Source organism: Ahaetulla prasina, chromosome 4 (assembly GCF_028640845.1).
Source record: "Ahaetulla prasina isolate Xishuangbanna chromosome 4, ASM2864084v1, whole genome shotgun sequence".
NCBI lineage: Eukaryota > Metazoa > Chordata > Lepidosauria > Squamata > Colubridae > Ahaetulla > Ahaetulla prasina.
Window position 1 is genome coordinate 29867322 of NC_080542.1, and position 19934 is coordinate 29887255.

General features: G+C 38.9%; 1 protein-coding gene across 1 annotated transcript; it reads right to left on the reverse strand.

The window, feature by feature from the left end:
* Positions 1-1538: 1538 nt before the first annotated feature.
* Positions 1539-14364, reverse strand: LOC131198136 (vomeronasal type-2 receptor 26-like). Its single transcript, XM_058182641.1, has 6 exons — positions 14189-14364; positions 11819-12098; positions 8893-9723; positions 4002-4229; positions 3697-3823; positions 1539-2440 (listed from the first exon to the last, which is right to left on the reverse strand). The coding sequence occupies exons 1-6, from the start codon at positions 14362-14364 to the stop codon at positions 1539-1541; spliced, it is 2544 nt and encodes an 847-aa protein (XP_058038624.1).
* Positions 14365-19934: the final 5570 nt, after the last annotated feature.

The following is a 19934-nucleotide window of genomic DNA, read 5'->3' on the forward strand; positions in this document are numbered from 1 at the left end:
CCAATACTACTACTCAGCTGCTTTTTTGAGGTTGCCTAGTCATAGCCAATACATCATGACCCAAGTTTTCATAGCCAATTCTGCCTCTTGCACTTTTGACTTCTGGCATATTTTTCATATGTGCCTGACAGCAAGATGTACAGGGGACATCGGTAGCAATGGCACTGGAAAGGGTGGTGGTATAGGGAGTGCTGGGTAACTGCAGTGTCACATTCACCAGCAGCATTTGGAGGAGAGGGAGAGATCCAGCTGTGCCTTTGGTGTTTGGATGGCAAGGGAGATGACATGTGCAGCTTGGCCAGCAATGTTTGGATGGTGATGGGGCAGGCAAAGGAAGTGGCTGAAATGTACTATTCTTATTACCATTATTATTATTAACCTACCTTTTCAGCAAGAGACATGCACCAACATGAACATCCCGTTCAGCCAAATCAATAAACTGAAATTTGATTAAACATTAATCTTATTTTTTCTAAGGTAGTTAATATTTAATCACATTTCAGTTTGTTGCTTTGGCTGGGATGAATTTGGGATTGGCCACAAATATAGTATGTTTGTTGATGCATGTCTCTCACTAGAAAAGTAGGTTTCAGATTCTGGTAATAAGAATAGTACATTTCAATCACTCCCTTCACCTCTTCCCCTTGCCATAAAAATCAATCACAATAGAACTGAAAGGGACCTTGGAGGTCTTCTAGTTCAGCCCATTGTTCAAGCAGGAAACTCTATACCATTTCACACAAGTGACTGTCCAGTCTCTTCTTAAAAATGTCCAGTGATGAAGCACCCACAACTTCTGAAGCCAAGCTGTTCCACTGGTTAAATGTCCTCACTGTTAATTAAGTTTCTCCTTAATTTCAGGTTGCTTCTCTCCTTGATTAGTTTCCATTTCATTGTTTTTTGTCTGGCTCTCTGCTGTTTTGAAAAATAATTAGATCTGTGCCTTCCCCCCCCCCTCACTTGCCATCTAAACATTGCTGGCCAAGCTGTGCCTCCCCTTCCCCCCTTCATCATCCAAATGCTGCTAGCAAAGCCATGCCTGTCACATCCTTGCCATCCAAATGCTACTGGCAAAAATGACACCATGGTTTTTCCCCTCCCATATTGCCACAGCTTTCTAGCACTGCTGCTACCAACACCCCCTCTGCTCTTGCCATTGGGCATGCATCAAAAGCTTACCCGAAACCAGAAGCAATGAAATATCAGTGGTGCTGGTGTATCACTGGTGGAGAACCAACCATGGACTGTGGTTGATCAGGTTTAGGAAAGTTGGAGTGAAATGGGCATGGTCCTGTGTCCATAATGCCTTGTTCCATTCTGGATTGCTTGAAAACTGAACCACCAACAACCACCAATTCTGTGCTGATTATTCTTAATCTTAGCCCAATTGTATTTTAAATTTAATGAATGGCAATAATTGTCTGTACAATGATAAAACACCATATGCATATATATTCACACAGATGTTTTCTAACAGTCAGGTTCCCATTGGATACCAAAAGAGAAAAATATGGAAATAAAAATTTTAGTTTGTATTATTAATATTTTCTCTTTATTAACTGTTCCCTGGTGTTTAGTTCTGGCCTAATAATGATAATATAGCATTTTGGGAAATAAATGCAGGCCAGCAATCCAGCACTGGAGGCCAAAATGGAGAAAATCTCCACAGCCACCATGTATTTGCCTTTGGTGCTCAGATAGGATGGAACAAAAGAGATCCACACACTGCAGAAGATCAGCATGCTGAATGTGAGGCATTTAGTCTCATTGAAACTACTGGGGAGATTTCTGGAGAAAAAAGCTACTGTGAAACTAGCAGCTGCCAGAAAGCCCATGTAGCCCAGGACACAGTAGAACATGGTAGATGAGCCTTCATTGCACTGTAGTATTATTTCCTCTATTTCTGACTGGGTGTCCATTTCAGGAAAAGGAGGAAATGTGAACAGCCACACAATACAGATACCTATTTGAATCAAGGAACCGGAAAGAACGATGGAGGTGGCCAGTCCCCTTCTCACCCAGTTTTGCATCCTTGATCCAGGCTTGGTAGCCATGAAAGCCAGAACCACAATGATGGTTTTTGCCAGCACAGAAGACACTGCCATTGAGAAGATGATGCCAAAGCTAATTTGTCGTAGGAAACATATCATATTACCTGGTGCAGCAAGGAACTGCAGTGAGCAAAGGAAGCAGAGGAGGAGGGATATGAGTAGAAGGTATGTGAGATTTCTGTTATTGGCCTTGACAATAGGAGTATGATGATACTTCAAAAATATTCTGAGCACCACAATTGTACAGAAAGAAAAGAAAAGTACCAAAATAACTATGCTTATTCCCATTGGTTCTTCATAGGACAAAAAAGTTATTTTCTTAGGAATACATGAAGTTTGGTTCTTATTTGGATATTGATCTTCTGGGCATTTCAAACAGTCATCCATGTCTAGAATTAAAATATATAAATTTATAAAGGTTGTATCCTTATACAGTACTTAGCATCATTTACATGTTTTTTTCTGGAAGCAGTACTCACTCTTCCTAGATTTGACTTTGTACTCTTATATTTGATATCTAAAGGAGCACAGGAGAACATGAGATTTCTCTGTTAAGGGAAGGAATATTAATTAGTCATGAATTCATTACATTACTTGGGCCATCTCTATATATCTCTCTGGTTTTATTTCTACATCGATCTTCAGTAAGGTTTTCTAAAAAGCAATGTTTTAGGATTCTCTTTGTGTCAGATGATTTAGATTTAGTATTCTTCATATTTCGGAAAGAAAAATGTTTCCTATTCTCCTTTCAAGCAAAAATCCTGATGCTTTCTGAATCAAGTGGAATAGATTTTGTGCAAGTTAGGATGATATGTTTCTGTAGAATATAATCCCAAACTAAGAGAAATGGAATGCTTTACAGGTAATCCCCATTTAGCAACTGCTTCAAACAGTAATGATTCATAAATATGATAAGGACAATAAGTAACTTTGTGATGAAGGCCCATATTTACAAACTTTACATCATTTTTCTCTCAGTCATGTGTTTACATGCTATTTCAGCATTTGATATGTATTACCCTGTACTTGATCCATTGTTTTTCCTTTCCTCTATTAGAAACTGGAGCGATTGCCTGAATTAGTTTATTGGAACTCTATTCTTGCATAGTTTGCTGCCAGACACTGACAGGACTCTAACCAATTTCATATTAAAGTGCTTTCTTTGTGACTCATTTCTCACAATTGTCAGTACACTTGTCAAACGAACAGCACTAGTGTCCTCTTCTCAAAATGTTCTCCATTTTGTACCTGCAATTCTCCTTCCTAAATTCTCCTAAATACAAACATCAATTTTCTTCTCGCTAATTAGCCAAGCTCTAGGAAAGAGTACAGGAAAAGCCCTAAAGGTAGTTTTCATTTAGTGACTGTCTTATTGAACAATTGTTTGCAGTTATGACAATAAAGAAAAAGGGAGTTTGTAATCAATCCTCACATTTAATACTTTTAAAATCTGCAAAGAAAAAGAAAGATGAAATAACTTCATAAAGCACTCTTGTGATTTTGTTTAGCATCTGCTTCACTTAATGACTGTCCATTAAACAAAAATTACCTGAATTGTATGTAATATAATTCAGCTCCTGTACTTATATTTTCATGGATTTTCTTGGATTGTCGTGTAGAACAATCGATTAATAATGTCTCTTACCTTTCTGACTTGCCATTTTCTCTTTGGGACATCGAAGACAATCATAGCAGCAAAATGGCTTTGCCTCTTGTTTTTTCTTAAAATAACCAGGGAGGCAGCTCTCAGTACACATGGAAATAGGTAGGGTCTGCCCAGTAAATAAAAGAACGAAAATGTAAACATTTAATCATGTACTTGGCAGAAAAGTTGAAAAAAATTTATCTTGCTGGCATTTCTTTCCAGTATTTGATATTATTTGTATATTAAATGATATCGAGCTACTCTTTGGATATCATCCCAATAATTCAAACAAATCAACTATTTACTTGATTGAAAGTGCTGGGCCAATTGATGGCTTTTTCATTAATGGTGAACTTTTGGTCTTCAGCAGCCCAAGGATCCAGCTTCCCAACTTTCTCTCGATGCAAAGACTGGTTCGAGAATATGACCCAGTTTTCCATATCCAGTTTTGTAATCAGTTCTCTATTTTCATCAAAGGAAATTTTATCTCCAACACTGTTATTAAATGAGTGTTTTTTCAAAAAGAAATGAAGCTGAATATGAAAAAAGCAAGAAAAAAAGCATGCTTATTATATAAAACTATGTGATATCATATTAATTTTTTAGTTGAACCATTTAAATATGTGGCAGATTGCTCCCTACTCAAAGGTGCTAGCATTCCTCTCAAGAGTGATAGTTTACTAAATTTGAAAAATTAACAATAATCCAGCTCCTAAAATGATACAAATGTTAATATGAAAGATATAATTTATTGAGGAAATATGTTGTTTAACAAATAAATATCTGAGCTTGCCTTACATTTGCAAGAACTTTATGAAGCTTGTCATCTGCTTTTATTAGAGACAACTGATTGGAGAGTACCATATCCTTTTAATATATAAAAAAAATTAATATAAATTATCTACTGAAAGGAATAGTGTGAACAGTTTGAACTGAATTTTAAAAATAAAATAATTATCTTTCTTTAATACTAAAAAATCTGCCATTGATGCATATTATTATTATTATTATTATTATTATTATTATTATTATTATTATTATTATTATTATTATTATTATTATTATTTAATTTTTATACCGCCCTTCTCCCGAAGGACTCAGGGCGGTGCACAGCCAGATAAAATCAACAATCCATAGATACAATACAAATAAAAACAATGCTAAAAAACTTATTAAATTTGGCCCCTAAATTAAAATACATAAACCATAAAATCCCATTTAAAATTACAAATACTAATACTAATTCTATGCCAGTCCTGCACGGAAAAATAAATACGTCTTCAGCTCGCAGCGAAAAGTCCGGAGATCAGGAAGTTGACGAAGTCCTGGGGGAAGCTCGTTCCAGAGGGTAGGGGCCCCCAAAGAGAAGGCCCTCCCCCTGGGAGTTGCCAGCTGACATTGTTTGGCTGACGGCACCCTGAGCAGGCCCTCCCTATGGGAGTGCATGGGTCGGTGGGAGGCAAACGGTGGCAGAAGGCGATCCTGTAAATAACCCAGTCCTAAGCCATGGAGCGCTTTAAAGGTGGTAACCAACACCTTGAAATGCACCCGGAAGACCACAGGCAGCCAGTGCAGCTTGCGCAGGATAGGTGTTATATGGGAGCCACGAGTGGCTCCCTCTATCACCCACGCAGTCACATTCTAGACCAACTGAAGCCTCTGGGTGCTCTTCAAGGGGAGCCCCATGTAGACAGCATTGCAGTAGTCCAGGCAAGAAGTGATGAGAACATGAGTGACTGTGCAAGGGAATCCTGGTCTAGAAAGGGGCGCAACTGGCAAATCAGGCGTACCTGATAAAAAGCTCTCCTGGAGACGGTCGTCAGATGTTCTTCAAAAGACAACCGCCCATCCAGGAGAACGCCCAAGTTGCGCACCCTCTCCATCGGGGCCAATGACTCGCCCCCAACAGTCAGCAGCAGCTGCAGCTGGCTGTACCGGGATTCCGGCATCCACAGCCACTCTGTCTTGGAGGGGTTGAGCTTGAGCCTGTTTCTCTCCATCCAGACCCGCACGGCCTCCAGAAACCGGGACAGCACTTCTACAGTTTTGTTGGGGTGGCCTGGGGTGGAAACGTACAGCTGAGTATCATCAGCGTACAGTTGGTAACTCACCCCAAAACCACTGATGATCTCACCCAGCGGCTTCATATAGATGTTGAACAGGAGGGGTGAGAGAACCAACCCCTGCAGTACCCCACACATGAGGTGCCTTGCGGTCAATCTCTGCCCTCTGCCAACACCGTCTGCGATCGGTCGGAGAGATAGGAGGAGAACCACCGAAAAACGGTGCCTCCCACTCCCAAACTCCCCAGCTGGCGCAGCAGGATACCATGGTCGATGGTATCAAAAGCCGCTAAGAGATCTAAAAGGATCAGGGCAGAGGAATAACCTCTGTCCCAAGCCCTCCAGAGCTCATCAACCAACATGACGAAAGCCATCTCTGTGCTATACCCAGGTCAAAAGCTGGACTGGAACGGGACTTTTCATCCAGGTACTGGGGTAACTGATGTGCCACCACACTCTCAACAACCTTCACCACAAAGCGAAGGTTGGAGACGGGATGGTAATTTCCCAAAACAGCTGGGTCCAGGGAAGGCTTATTGAGGAGGGGCCTCACCACCACCTCTTTCAAGGCAGTAGGAACAACACCCTCCATCAAAGAAGCATTAATAATCCCCTGGAGCCAACCTCATGTAACCTCCTGTATGGCCAGCACCAACCAGGAGGGACACGGGTCCAATAAACATGTGGTGGCATTCAGCCTTCCCAGCAGCCTGTCCACATCCTCAGGAGTCACAGTGTCAAACTCATCCCAGATGTTCTCAACAAGACTTGTCTCTGTCATCTCACCTGGATCTACCCAATTTTGGTCCAAACCGTCCCGAAGCTGAGCAATTTTATCATGCAGATACTTACTAAAATCCTCGGTTTGCCTCTGCAGCGGGTCATTCCAAACCTCCTGATGCAGGAGGGAACGGGTCACCCTAAACAGGGCGGCCGGGCGATTATCTTCCGATGCAATCAGGGAGGAGATGTAAATATGCTTAACTTCCCTCAATGCCATTTGATAGGTCTGAATAAATGACCTAACTAGTGTTCGGTCAGCTTCCGAACGGCTGGACCTCCAGGCACTCTCTAGGCGTCTTTTCCAGCACTTCATCTCCCTCAGCTCCTCAGAAAACCAAGGAGCCGGTTGAGATCTACGCCGGGTCAGAGGCCGCAAAGGCACAACACGGTCCAAAGTCCCAGCCGCGGCCCGTTCCCAGGCCTCAACTAGTTCTTCAGCCGAGCCGTGGGCCAGATCCTCAGGGAACGGCCCAAGCTCCATCAGGAACCTATCCGGGTCCATCAGGCACCTGGGATGGAACCAATGCATTGGTTCTGTCTCCCTGCGGTGCTGAGTAGCGGTCCGAAAGTCTAGATGAAGGAGGGAATGATCCGACCATGACAAAGGTTCAATGACTAAATCTCCCAGTTCCAAATCATTCAACCACTGTCCAGAGACAAAAATCAGAATGTATCAGATTGATACATTGATAAATAAAGAAATACATAAAATTGAATACATCCATTTTTATTGTTGCTATAAAATGCCATGGTGGAGAATGGAAGATAAAATGTGTTTTAAACATATTTCTTCTAAATTGAAAATGACTCTCAAATTCAGATTGAATCTTTGTGGGATATATGGATAATTAGAAGGAGGAATGGAGAACAAAAGTAGACTGAGAGCAGTTTAAATCAAATTAAAAGCATATAAAAGAATATAGATTCTGCAAAATCCTGCTGATGTATTATGAGCAAGTGGCTGTTCTTTTGTTATTACAGACATTGAAAAATAGAAATATTACTAATTACTGTACTATACCTCTTTCTCTTACACACACACACACACACAAATTCTATTTTCTGATTTTCTTTCTTTGTGTTCATGTACATGCTATTAAACTCTCATTTCATGACTTCTTTTAAAAAACATTTAAAAACATGGTTCTTTGTTCGTATAATAGGGAAGGGGTCCAGATATGCTTGGATTGATTTAAATTACATAGATGAATGAAGTTTGAATCCTTTACCTCAAGGCAAATAATTCCTGCTGCTCTATCATTTGTGGTGTCCATGCTGATTGAATCTTACTCTGCATTCATGGATTTTTCTTTGTCTAGAAAGATAGTGCTTTGTGGCCTCAGAAGTATTTTCAGCTTGAAAGACCAAACAGAAATTTCTACTTCTTCCACCCTTCTATACAGATTAAAATTTATGCATTGTATTCACTACCTTCAACCAATACACCTATCAACTGAAATGCATAACTTAAAACTTAATTTAAGGAACCAGCTGTTGTCACTTTGAAAGGAATAAAGCTTATTATATGAAATAATTCTTCTGTGTCTGTGTGTCTATGTCTGTATATTTGTGTATTGGATGTGGGGAGAGGGGAGAAAATGTAAAGCACATATCCTAACTACCTAAGAAAAATAACTATTATTTTATTTATTTATTTATTTTATGTAGGCATCATAAATATATGTAGGCATCATACAAAAAGATTATATGTAGGCCTCATACAAAAAGATTATATAGTATATAAACATATATATGAATAAATATTAGGAGGTATAAGCATATATATATATATATATAGGAAGAAGAAAAGAAAAACAATAGGACAGGAACGGTAGGCACGTTTGTGCGCTTATGCACGCCCCTTATGGTCCTCTTAGGAATGGGGTGAGGTCAATAGTAGAAAGTTTCTGGTTAAAGCTTTTAAGATTATGGGAAGAGACCACAGAGTCAGGTAAAGTATTCCAAGCACTGATGATTCTGTTACAGAAGTCATATTTTCTGTAATCTAGATTAAAGCGGTTGACATTAAGTTTAAATCTATTGGTTGCTCTTGTATTATTGCAATTAAAGCTGAAGTAGTCTTTAACAGGAAGGACATTACAATAGATGATTCTATGAGTTAAACTTAGGTCTTACTAGAGAGTAAGTAAGCCAGAAAACATACAAAAATTTCATAGAGATAATACAAATCCCACAAAAGGTGAGAAAAAGACAAAAAATAAACCTGGAAGTTGCTAATAAGTTTCCATCTAATTCTGACTGTTCTTTGGGATCAAAAGGCTGTGAGATGCTGGGGAGTCAGTTCAAGTCATATCCCATTTCCAACAAAATTGATTATTCATTAAATTACCTGCCATGGCTGGAGATCCTGGAGGCTCAGTTTTCTGCCTTTCAGTTTTTGCCTGTGTTGTTGGTCAAATATCATAGCATGTAAAGCATGTGCCACAGCATACACTGCATTGTATATACTGTAACTGTGACTGGTCATTCTCATTTCAAAAAAGGCCCCAGGGAGCCTCTCCAGTTTCTCCCTCCCTGTACAGACATCCTCTGATTCCTTGGTCTCAGATGGATTTGGAAACACACAGCCAAATGCTTGCTCCCACACACTTTTGACAAAACCATCTTCTTTTGAGGAGAAATGGTTTCTTGTCTGGAGAAAGTGTTGGAATCCTGTAATTTCACTTGAGTGAGCTGCAAAGCTCAGAGCACCATGTAGACCCTGGACATCCCAGCTTTTCTGATAAAAGAATGATGCAAGACCCATTTGGGAAGCCACGATCCACACCTTACCTTTCAGCTTTAAAGAAACTATTTCCATTTCAGGTAGGCGTAACAACCATCTTACATTTAAAAGATAATTATCTTTGATTATAATAGCTTTGGCTTTGCTGTTAACAAGAAGATGAAACATTTCAACAAGCCATTTCAGATTATCAAAAAAATTGTTGATATAAACTGGTCTGAATTTTTCCAAGAATGCAACGCAGATGCCATGGATAGGAAACCTTGAGAAAATTAGGTGCTCAAATGTTCTTCCTCCAACTCCTTTTGTAAGTATCCCAACCCAAGTCCACCTGAAGTATAAGAGTAGTCGAATAATACCGCTGTAATAAAGTTCTTCACCTGGAACCATTGGGTAGTAGAAATGGCTTTCATATTGTGAGGAGCCAGTTGGAAACTATGGCAATAAAAATAATTATATGGGTAAATAGAAAAAACAGCAAGGAGAAATGGAAAAGAAGAAATTTCAAAAAGGAAAATGTGTGTCATCTCTTAATTAATAGTTCCAAAATATGTCAGTAAATGCTTTCACCTAATTTCTTTTTTAATACTGTGCTTCCCTGAAAATAGGACCCTGTTTTATATTTTTTTGAGCCTTGAAATAAGCCCTTGGTCTTATTGCCATGTGTTCAAAAGCCCGATTATCAAAAGGCTTATTATCAGGGGATGTCTTATTTTGGGGAAAACAGGATATATGTATATTTATTTTATTCATGACAACGTTAAAATACAAAATATAAAACTCCCCCCTCCCACCAAAAAATCCCAAAGGACAGAAAAGAAAAAACAAAAAATAATTAAAACATTAAAAAGAAAAAGGTGCATTAAAAAAAAAGACCAACACATGTATATATATATATTATCCCCCTAGTTGAATCCTTATTAATACATTAGTACAAAATTAATTTCCATCCCTTGTGAAACAGGTCTCTCCCAATTTTTAAACTACTAAATCTAGTTGCAAATTATTGATCTGTCTTCTATATATTATATTAGTGACAAAATAACCAGCAGGAAAAATAATAATATTGAAACAAAGCAAAATTAAAGTTTTAAAACTCTCTGGTAACAAACTATTGTTGTAATCCACTCATGGGAAGTTTATCATGACATCTTATCTATCTGAAGTCATCCCAAAAGTTATAAATAGTTTGTCCTGAATCAACTGCCAAGATTTGCTTTTTAGTGCCATCTCTTATTATTAGAAATTTTGTTTATATAAAGCACCACAGAGCAAAGAGTACTTCTTTACTGCTCAACTGTATTACTAAGACAGGAAAGAATAGAATAGAATAGAATAGAATAGAATAGAATAGAATAGAATAGAATAGAATAGAATAGAATAGAATAGAATAGAATAGAATAGAATAGATGCCATGCCACTTGTGGTTGGACCCATCTCCCGATCTTCACCATGCCTGCTGCTGCACTGCCAGCCAAGCCAACACCAGAGAAGAAGCACTGGGCAGGGCGGCTGGCCACCCTTCTGCTCCTTCCCCAACGTTGGCTCAGGTCACAACTGCAAAATCCATCTGGAGAGGGGATGTTGAGACAAGGACACAGTCGTCACTCTGCACCCTCCTTGGCTTGCAACAGATGGCTTGGGTGGGGCGCAAGAAGGTGAAGCCAGTAAAAGTGGCTGCTGAACACAAGGAGGGGGATTGTCCTTGGAACACAGATAAGCCAGTTGGGTTTGAATCACGGGATGTGGGGGCTGAAAAGTTAACTCTTGACTCTCTGCAGATCCCTCCTACCCACCCACCAGCACTTGGATGGGGTTGCTAAAACTAGAGGCATCTGTAAATTAATGTGCAGCTGCAGAGCAGGTTCAGTTCATGTCTGAAGGCTACCCAGGAGAGATTGTTGGCTCAGCTGGGGGGGCAGCGGTGGGCATGGTGGAGGTCAGACGAGGAACTCAACTGCAGGCAGTGCAGCACCCTGTCCGACCCCCACAATGATGGGGAAGGAGCAGAAAAGTGGCCAGAGTTTCTCCTTTTCCATGACCTGAAATCTTTTGAGACTAAACTAAAACTGATACCTGAAGAATCTGAATATCTCTCTTTATCTCTTTCTATCTCCCTCCTTCCTCCTTCCCCACCCCTCCCCCCCACTTCTCTCTTTTTCTTCCAAAAAATCAATTCAGCAAATAAGCACCCCAGTCCCGATTTCTCCTTAAGCACCTGAAAGGTAGAGTATATTAATAAAATAAAGTATAAATAAATAAAAAGTAGAAAGATTAAATAGTTTTCCCCCATCACATTAACAATTTACATGAAAAGACAACGGGGATCCAAAGTTCCAATAATCATTAAAATTAATCTTTCAAACTCAATAATAGAACTAACAAATTTTGCAAATTGACTTTTTTTAGCTTTATGCTACACTAAATGTTTTTTCTTAAATATGATTATTGGAGAAATAAAAGGAAATTAAGTTATATATTGAAGTTCTGCAATATCATACATCTGGAAAGACAAAACCATCCATCTTACCTGTGGAACTTTGTAAGTCTCTAATATATCTGCCATATCACTAGCGATTCCTGGATCAACAGTCCCAACAACTGATGTGAGTTTGTTCAGGATGCCACATTTGTAATTTGGAACAAATATGTTCTGGCTAGAAAAAAGTTCCATTTTGGCATGATAGTCAGCATACCTATCATAGATTCTGAAGCCCAAGGTGATATTAGGTAAGAGCTGGAGATCTTCATTGATCTTCTGTACAGCAAATATCACGGTCAGGATATGCTGATAATATTTAGTTAGGACTCTGCAATAGAAATAGATGCTGTATCAAATGGAATTCTGCATTTATAAAGGACAATGGAACTAACTTCATGAAAAAATAACACTAATAATTACTATTTCAAGTTAACTGATTAAAGATTAAGCTCCATCTAAATAATCATTTAGAAGATACTCACTGTTTCATGTTAATTGATTTATATACTATTACCCAGCATATATATATGCTGAAGCACGAAGCTGAAGCCTGAAGCACGAAGCTGAAGAACGAAGCTGAAGCCTGAAGATGCCGAATGAGATTTCGTCGAAACGTCTCCAAGACACCTCCAATTTTACTCAGGAGAAAACCCAAATAACCAAAGACCTACATACAAACACCCGCGAAAACCTCAGAAAATATATATATATGTAGGTAGGTAGGTAGGTAGGTAGGTAGGTAGGTAGGTTGGTCTTTGGTTATTTGGGTTTTTCCCCGCGTAAAATTGGAAGTATTTTGGCGACGTTTCGATGAAATCCCATTCATTATCTTCAGGCTAGGTGTTTACAGCTTCGTGCTTCTAGGAGAAATTTCTAGATTTCTAGATTTCTCCTAGAAGCACGAAGCTGTAAACAGCTAGCCTGAAGATGATGAATGGGATTTCGTCGAAACATCACCAAAACACTTCCAATTTTATGTGGGAAAAAACCCAAATAACCAAAGACAAACACCCGCGAAAACCTCAGAATATATGTGTGTGTGTGTGTGTGTATGTGTGTGTGTAGGTCTTTGGTTATTCGGGTTTTCTCCTGCATAAAATTAGAGGTGTCTTGGCAATTTTCTAATTTTACCCGGGAGAAAACCCGAATAACCAAAGACCTACATACAACCACCCGCAAAAACCTCAGAAAACAAATATATATATATGGATGGATGGATGTCTTGGCATATTCGGGTCTTTTCCTGTGTAAGGTTGATCTTACATGGGAAAAGACCCAAATATGCTAAGACCTACATACTTATACCCGTGAAAACCTACGAAAACACATACACAGACACACAGACACACAGAGGCACACAGACATACACACACACATATATATAAATTGATTGATTTTTCTTACATAGACTGCAAATTAGAATTAGTCAATCTTCAACAGAATAAGTGGAGAAACTACAAGCAACAATGAATTTTATAGAACCATTTATAGAATCATATTGCAGTTTTACATATTATTTTACTAGATAATTCAATACTTTTTGAATATTAGAAACTCTATTACAATTAAACCAAAAATCAAAGACTTTTTCTTTCCTAACAACATCTATAAAAATAAGTGTAATGATGTTGCATAACCATGGTAATGTTTGTTGTAATTGAGAAATTGGAAAGAAAATCATGAAGTGGCCGAAGAAAAGCAAAATGAAGATTTTACCAATAAAAGAACATTGGGATCAAGAGTTCATGTGTCTGTAGTCCCCTGTTCCTCAGAAAAGTTTTTCAGCTCATGAGAATATTATTCCTATAATAAATTGAATGTCTCCTTTACGGAGATAAAATATGCTGCATTCTAAGCAAACATTATTATTCCCGTAGTTCAATGCAATTTCACATTTTCTGCAAAATCCGTTTTTTAATTTAGTGATATAATTTCCAACAAAAGGTCTGATGGCTGGGATTCCTGTCTTTTCTCAATTTAGTAGCCATGAAATTTGGAAGATTAGTTAAATTTTTTAAAGTTTAAGGAATATAGGCTGAAAAATATCATCCTATTAAACATTAACACTAAAGGATTATTTTTTTAATCACTGTAGCAAAAATATATATTATGTAGAATAGGTACTAAATAATGCTGTGATTCCCAACCCAAGCAAAAGAACTGATGGCTAGAATTCCTGTTTTGTCTGAATTTAATACCCATAAAATTTGGAAGTTTAGTTAAATTCTTAAAAACTTGATTTAAAGAATATAGGTTCTTCCTGTTTTCCCCTTCAAATGGAAGAAAACAATTTACAAACAGAAAAATTTCATTCAATTAAATATTAATTCTTATTTTTAATCACTGTAGCAAAATATATCATGCAGAATAGGTACTGTAATCTAGATTAATAACTATAGTAAGAAAACATTGTCTTACAGGGATTCACCTACAAGAGAATGATGGGGATCTTCTTCAAAACTTCCCATATCTCTAGTTATGAAAACAAAAGAAGTCATACCACCAATGAGCAGGTCACCTTGTTGAAAATATTTGTGATCAATTGGGATAGGACCCTGGATGCGGCATTTCATTGGTTGAGTCTTGCAAGCCATATGTGGCAAAAGCAGTAGAAGATTCAATATCATCATAATAAATAGTAATCTGTTGAAAAGTTTATTACATTGCCATAACGTTCTTAAAAAATCCCTAAAACTAGACAAGCTTGAACTGAATTTCTCTGTTCCTCACATAACCTCCACTCTGTAATGAATCTTAGAATACAAATGGCTCTAGGGCCGGTTTAGCTCTGCCTGGTAAGGCCTGTTATTAAGAACACAAAGCCTGCAATTACTGCAGGTTCGAGCCCGGCCCAAGGTTGACTCAGCCTTCCATCCTTTATAAGGTAGGTAAAATGAGGACCCAGATTGTTGGGGGGGCAATAAGTTGACTTTGTAAATATATACAAATAGAATGAGACTATTGCCCTATACATTGTAAGCCGCCCTGAGTCTTCGGAGAAGGGCGGGGTATAAATGTAAACAAAAAAAAAAAAAAAAAAAAAAATACTGGTTATTTTACCTGTCCCTACATTTTTAAATCATTTGTTTATCTATCAGCACTTGTCCTAATTCTTTTAAGTACAGTAATTTGTCAATCAGAATTTTGAGGGATAGCAAACTTAATAATAGTATTTTTGATACTGATAAGAGGAAGAGAAAATTGCAACCTTCAAATTATTAATGAAACAGTAAGGTTGGAATGAGTCAATAAGACCTCATATAGAAAACTTTTTGAGATAAACATGGCAAAGATAGAGATATTCATGCCTTATTCAGAAGCCAGTCAAAATCTTTACCACTACTACCTAAAGTAGTAGTGCTAGTAGTAGTAGTAGTAGTAGTAGTAGTAGTAGTAGTAGTAGGTAGTACTACCTACTACCTATTGCCTTCCATTGAGGACCTGTATACTGCACGAATCAAGAAGAGAGCCGTGAAAATATTTGCAGATCCCTCGCATCCTGGACATAAACTGTTTCAACTCCTACCCTCAAAACGACGCTATAGAGCACTGCACACCAGAACAACTAGACACAAGAACAGTTTTTTCCCGAAGGCCATCACTCTGCTAAACAAATAATTCCCTCAACACTGTCAGACTATTTACTGAATCTGCACTACTATTAATCGTTTCATAGTTCCCATCACCAATCTCTTTCCACTTATGACTGTATGACTATAACTTGTTGCTGGCAATCCTTATGATTTATATTGATATATTGATCATCAATTGTGTTGTAAATGTTGTACCTTGATGAACGTATCTTTTCTTTTATGTACACTGAGAGCATATGCACCAAGACAAATTCCTTGTGTGTCCAATCACACTTGGCCAATAAAATTCTATTCTATTCTATTCTATTCTATTCTAAAAGAAATTTAGAGAGTACAAGAGCATGACCATAACTTTTCACCTCTTTGCAACAAAGTTAGTGTTTTCTTTTGCAGTTGCCTTGGCAACTGCAGTGAGATCTTAGAGGGAAAAATATATTTTGCTTAATGAGGCATTTCTCTATTACTATCGTGGAAAATGCAAAGTAATATCAATGTTCATACAAAGAGGATCTTAAAACAGGAACTGTAAACTGAGATGACCATATTTGTGCTTCTCCACTTTTAAATTTATTTTATTTTATTTTATTTATTTTGTCACAACAATATATATAAGCATCACACAAAAGATTATATAGTATATAAACATATATATGAGGGAATATTAGGAGGTATAAGTATATATATATACAAGAAGAAGAAGAAAAAGAAAAATAGTAGGACAGGAACGGTAGGCACGTTTGTACTCTTATGCACGCCCCTTATGGTCCTCTTAGGAATGGGGTGAGGTCAATAGTAGAAAGTTTTTGGTTAAAGCTTTTGGGATTATGGGAAAAGACCACAGAGTCAGGTAAAGTGTTCCAAGCACTGATGATTCTGTTACAGAAGTCATATTTTCTGCAGTCTAGATTAAAGCGGTTGACATTAAGTTTAAATCTATTGGTTGCTCTTATATTATTGCAATTAAAGCTGAAATAGTCTTTAACAGGAAGGACATTACAATAGATGATTCTATGAGTTAAACTTAGGTCTTGTCGAAGGTGACTGAGTTCCAAGTTTTCTAAGCCTAGGATTTCAAGTCTGGTGGGATAAGGTATTTTGTGGTTTTCAGAGGAGTAGAGAACTCTTCTTGTAAAATATTTCTGGACACGTTTAATTGTATTGATGTCAGAAATGTGGTGAGAGTTCCAGACAGGTGAGCTGTATTCTAGAATTGGTCTAGCGAATGTTTTATATGCTCTGGTTAGTAGTGTAGTGTTTTTTGATAAGAAGCTACACAAGATTAGGTTTACAACTCTTAAAGCCTTTTTTGCGATGTAGTTGCAGTGGGCTTTGGCACTTAAGATCATTTGATATGAAAACTCCAAGGTCTTTAAGAAGAGGTGTTCTTGTGTTTTAATTCTTGTCTCCATCAGATTAGTATTTAATTAAGATGCTACAGTTTCTAAAAGTACCATTTAAAATTGAACTGCATTTTTATGTTTCTGAGCAGAAAGTATACTATAGGTATACTAAATAAGTAAAAATGAGGTGAAACATGGCTCAAGCCAGTAACTGTGAAAGGGATCTTAGAGTCCCAGCATTGGTGGGATTCAGCTGATTTGGGCTGGTTCGGGCAAACTGGTAGTTAAATTTATGGCTGGCCCCGCCCTGCCCCACCATTTTCAGGAGTCCCCACACACCCCATTTTGGCTCCCAGATAAGTGCAGGGAGGCCTCCAAGGCTCAAAACAGGATGTGGGGTGCTATGTGCCCCCCATGGCCCATTTTCACTCCCAGGAGGCTTCAGAGAGGCCACTTAGGCCCAAAATGGGACACAGGGTGGCAATGCCCCCCCCTGCGGCCCCCCCACTTCCAAGAGGCTTTAGGGAGGCCTTCTAGTCCAAAAATGGGACATGGGGGGAGGTGCATCCCCCAGTGGCCCATTTTAATTCCCAGGAGGTGGTGCACCCCCCCCACAGCCAATTTTCATACCCAGGCACAAAATGGGGCATGAGGGGCAGACCCCCATGGCCCATTTTTGTTCCCAAGAGGCTGCAGGGAGGCCTATTAGGCCCAAAATGCTTTGGCCCTCCTGCGTGTGACACTGTGGCAGGCTGCAGGCTGAATAAATTGCTTTGGCCCAGGGGGGCATAGTTTGATGCCAGAGGGGGGGAGGCATGCGGGTGAAGGCCCAGGGGAAGGCCAGGATGGGAGAGGTGAATGGCAAGTGGGCAGAATAGCATGTTCCCCAACCAGGCCAAGGCAAATGGTGAATGGCCGGAGGCTCCAGGGCAAGGCTGGAGCCTGGGAATGGCACATTCCCTAACCATCTGAGACAAATGGCAAGGCAAGCCAGGTAAGCTCTGGGGATGCGGGGGGCAGCTAGCTAAGCCATAGCACCATCTGGAGCCATGGTGGCAAAGCCAGGCAAGCTGGAGGCCAGGGACGGTGGTGGAGGCAGCTAGCTAGGCCGCATCTCACAAGCTTACCTACCCAAGCAGATCAGGGCCACTCATTTGGGCTGCAGGCACCATGTGGGAGGGCAGGCAAGCTGCAGAGACTGTGTGGTCAATGCAAGCAAAGGGTCACAAACTAGCATGCTATGCTGGTGAGATGAGATGAGTAGTGACTGACTGAGGTGGATGGGACATGGCGAGTGGTGACCGGGCAGGTTGGAATGAGAGGGAAAGTGGGCAGGCAAGAGCGGGGCCAGCCAGACGAACTACTCCTAACTACTCAAGATTTCCGCTACCGGTTCGTCCAAGCCAGTCCGAACTGGCTGAATACCACCTGTGATATAGTCCAATTCAGAGAAATTCCATTTTCAGCAGCTTGACAAATTCCAACAAGTATCTTTTTGAGACCCATTTCTTGATATGAATTTGCAATTTACAAATATTATGGGAACTGATTATTAAGAAAATATGATAATGTATAAATCTATTTTATGAACATATAAGGTTGTAGAAGCAGATGTACTAAGAGTACATCTCAATACTCTATGTACTGAGAGTTTATCAGCTAGTGCTTCTGATGGAACAAATCCTTGTGGAAAGCACCCAGCTCTCTTAGCCCATTTTCTTCCTTATCTACTAACTGAATGAACTCCAGACCCAGTAAAAACTTTCACTGCTTGTTCTCTTCCCTCCCCCACACACCATGCCCCATTGCTCTTCTGAAGAAAAAAAAACTGCATTTGCATGTGACATTCAGATATCATGCAACTATTTGTAGTAGAGATGAATGCCTCCAACATAGCAAATAAGGCAGTGTTCCTGGCCAACACTATCTATGATTGTTTCCACCACTCTTCTACTTTTTTTTTAATTTGCATTTATATCCCACCCTTCTCCAAAGACTCAGGGCGGCTTACACTGTGTTAGCAATAGTCTTCATCCTATTTGTATATTTATATACAAAGTCAACTTATTGCCCCCAACAATCTGGGTCCTCATTTTACCTACCTTATAAAGGATGGAAGGCTGAGTCAACCTTGGGCCTGGTGGGAGTAGAACCTGCAGTAATTGCAAGCAGCTGCTGTTAATAACAGACTGCATTAGCAGTCTGAGCCACTCACACTTGTGCAACAGCACTAGATCTTCTGGTGTATGAGCTTGCAATCAATATACCCTTTGAATGTGGTAATACTCCTCAAAGGTACATTGAACTTTATCAGAGTCCACAGAGACCAACATAATTTAGAACATCTGCAGCCTACTTGAAAATTTAGCTATCAGCAGATCCTGTAGTCATTATTCTTAGCCTTAATCCTGAGATTTTAAAATTAATGATTGGCCATAATTGTCTCCAAAATGTACAAACATCACACCTCCGGGGAGGTTTGTCCCATGAATGCCCTGCAGAATATAGTAGCAACTGAATCAAGACCCAATTATACCTATGCTTACTATCAACCCCTTCCAAAGGCAACTGCTAGTAAGCAAGTGTTTGAACCAGATAACAAATGTTCTTGTCCTTCAAGGATTGGTACTATGTCCCTACAGAACTATTATACAATACAGTGCTTTACTTCATGAGATCAGTGTAAGTCAAATTCCTTCTAGTCAGTCTGGAATATTGTGTCATCCCTGCTATCTGTGTTTAAAATGGGTATATGAGCAATCTTTCAAAAATGGTCTCAATAAATGTATCTGAATGAAGACCCAATTATAATTGACAATATTTTGTTATTTCAGGAAGCAAAATATAAAGAATGTCAGGCATATTGATGTTCCCATACTACAGGTTATGATGTATTTCTTTATTATGCATTGATGTATTTATTTATATATTGAATCTTTTAAATCAAATCACAATCCTCTTCAAAACAATGTGAAGGGTAGCTGATTAATGAAGACTTATTACAATAAATTTAAGCTGCAATCTTTCCAGGAATTTTCTGTTCAACACATACTTCATAAAAGAATCCCTAGAGTATAAATATCAAGAATGGGGATAGTGGAAATTCAAAATAAGGGATACTAATGAAAGAAATAATAGACTGTGCTGTCTGTTTAGCTTTGGCTGAAAAACCATTCTCAAACATAACTCATCTCCAAGCATCATCATGCCTCCCCACTGTGAATAGGAATA

What these genes read in the sequence shown, in the direction of transcription:
- LOC131198136 (XM_058182641.1), bottom strand. Translation starts at nt 14,364, where the DNA reads ATGGCTTGCAAGACTCAACCAATGAAATGCCGCATCCAGGGTCCTATC. An exon ending in AGACTTACAAAGTTCCACAG is followed by an intron (nt 9,724 to 11,818) that starts GTAAGATGGATG and finishes TTATTGCCATAG; the next exon opens with TTTCCAACTGGCTCCTCACA. An exon ending in GAAAATGGCAAGTCAGAAAG is followed by an intron (nt 2,441 to 3,696) that starts GTAAGAGACATT and finishes TTTTAATTCTAG; the next exon opens with ACATGGATGACTGTTTGAAA.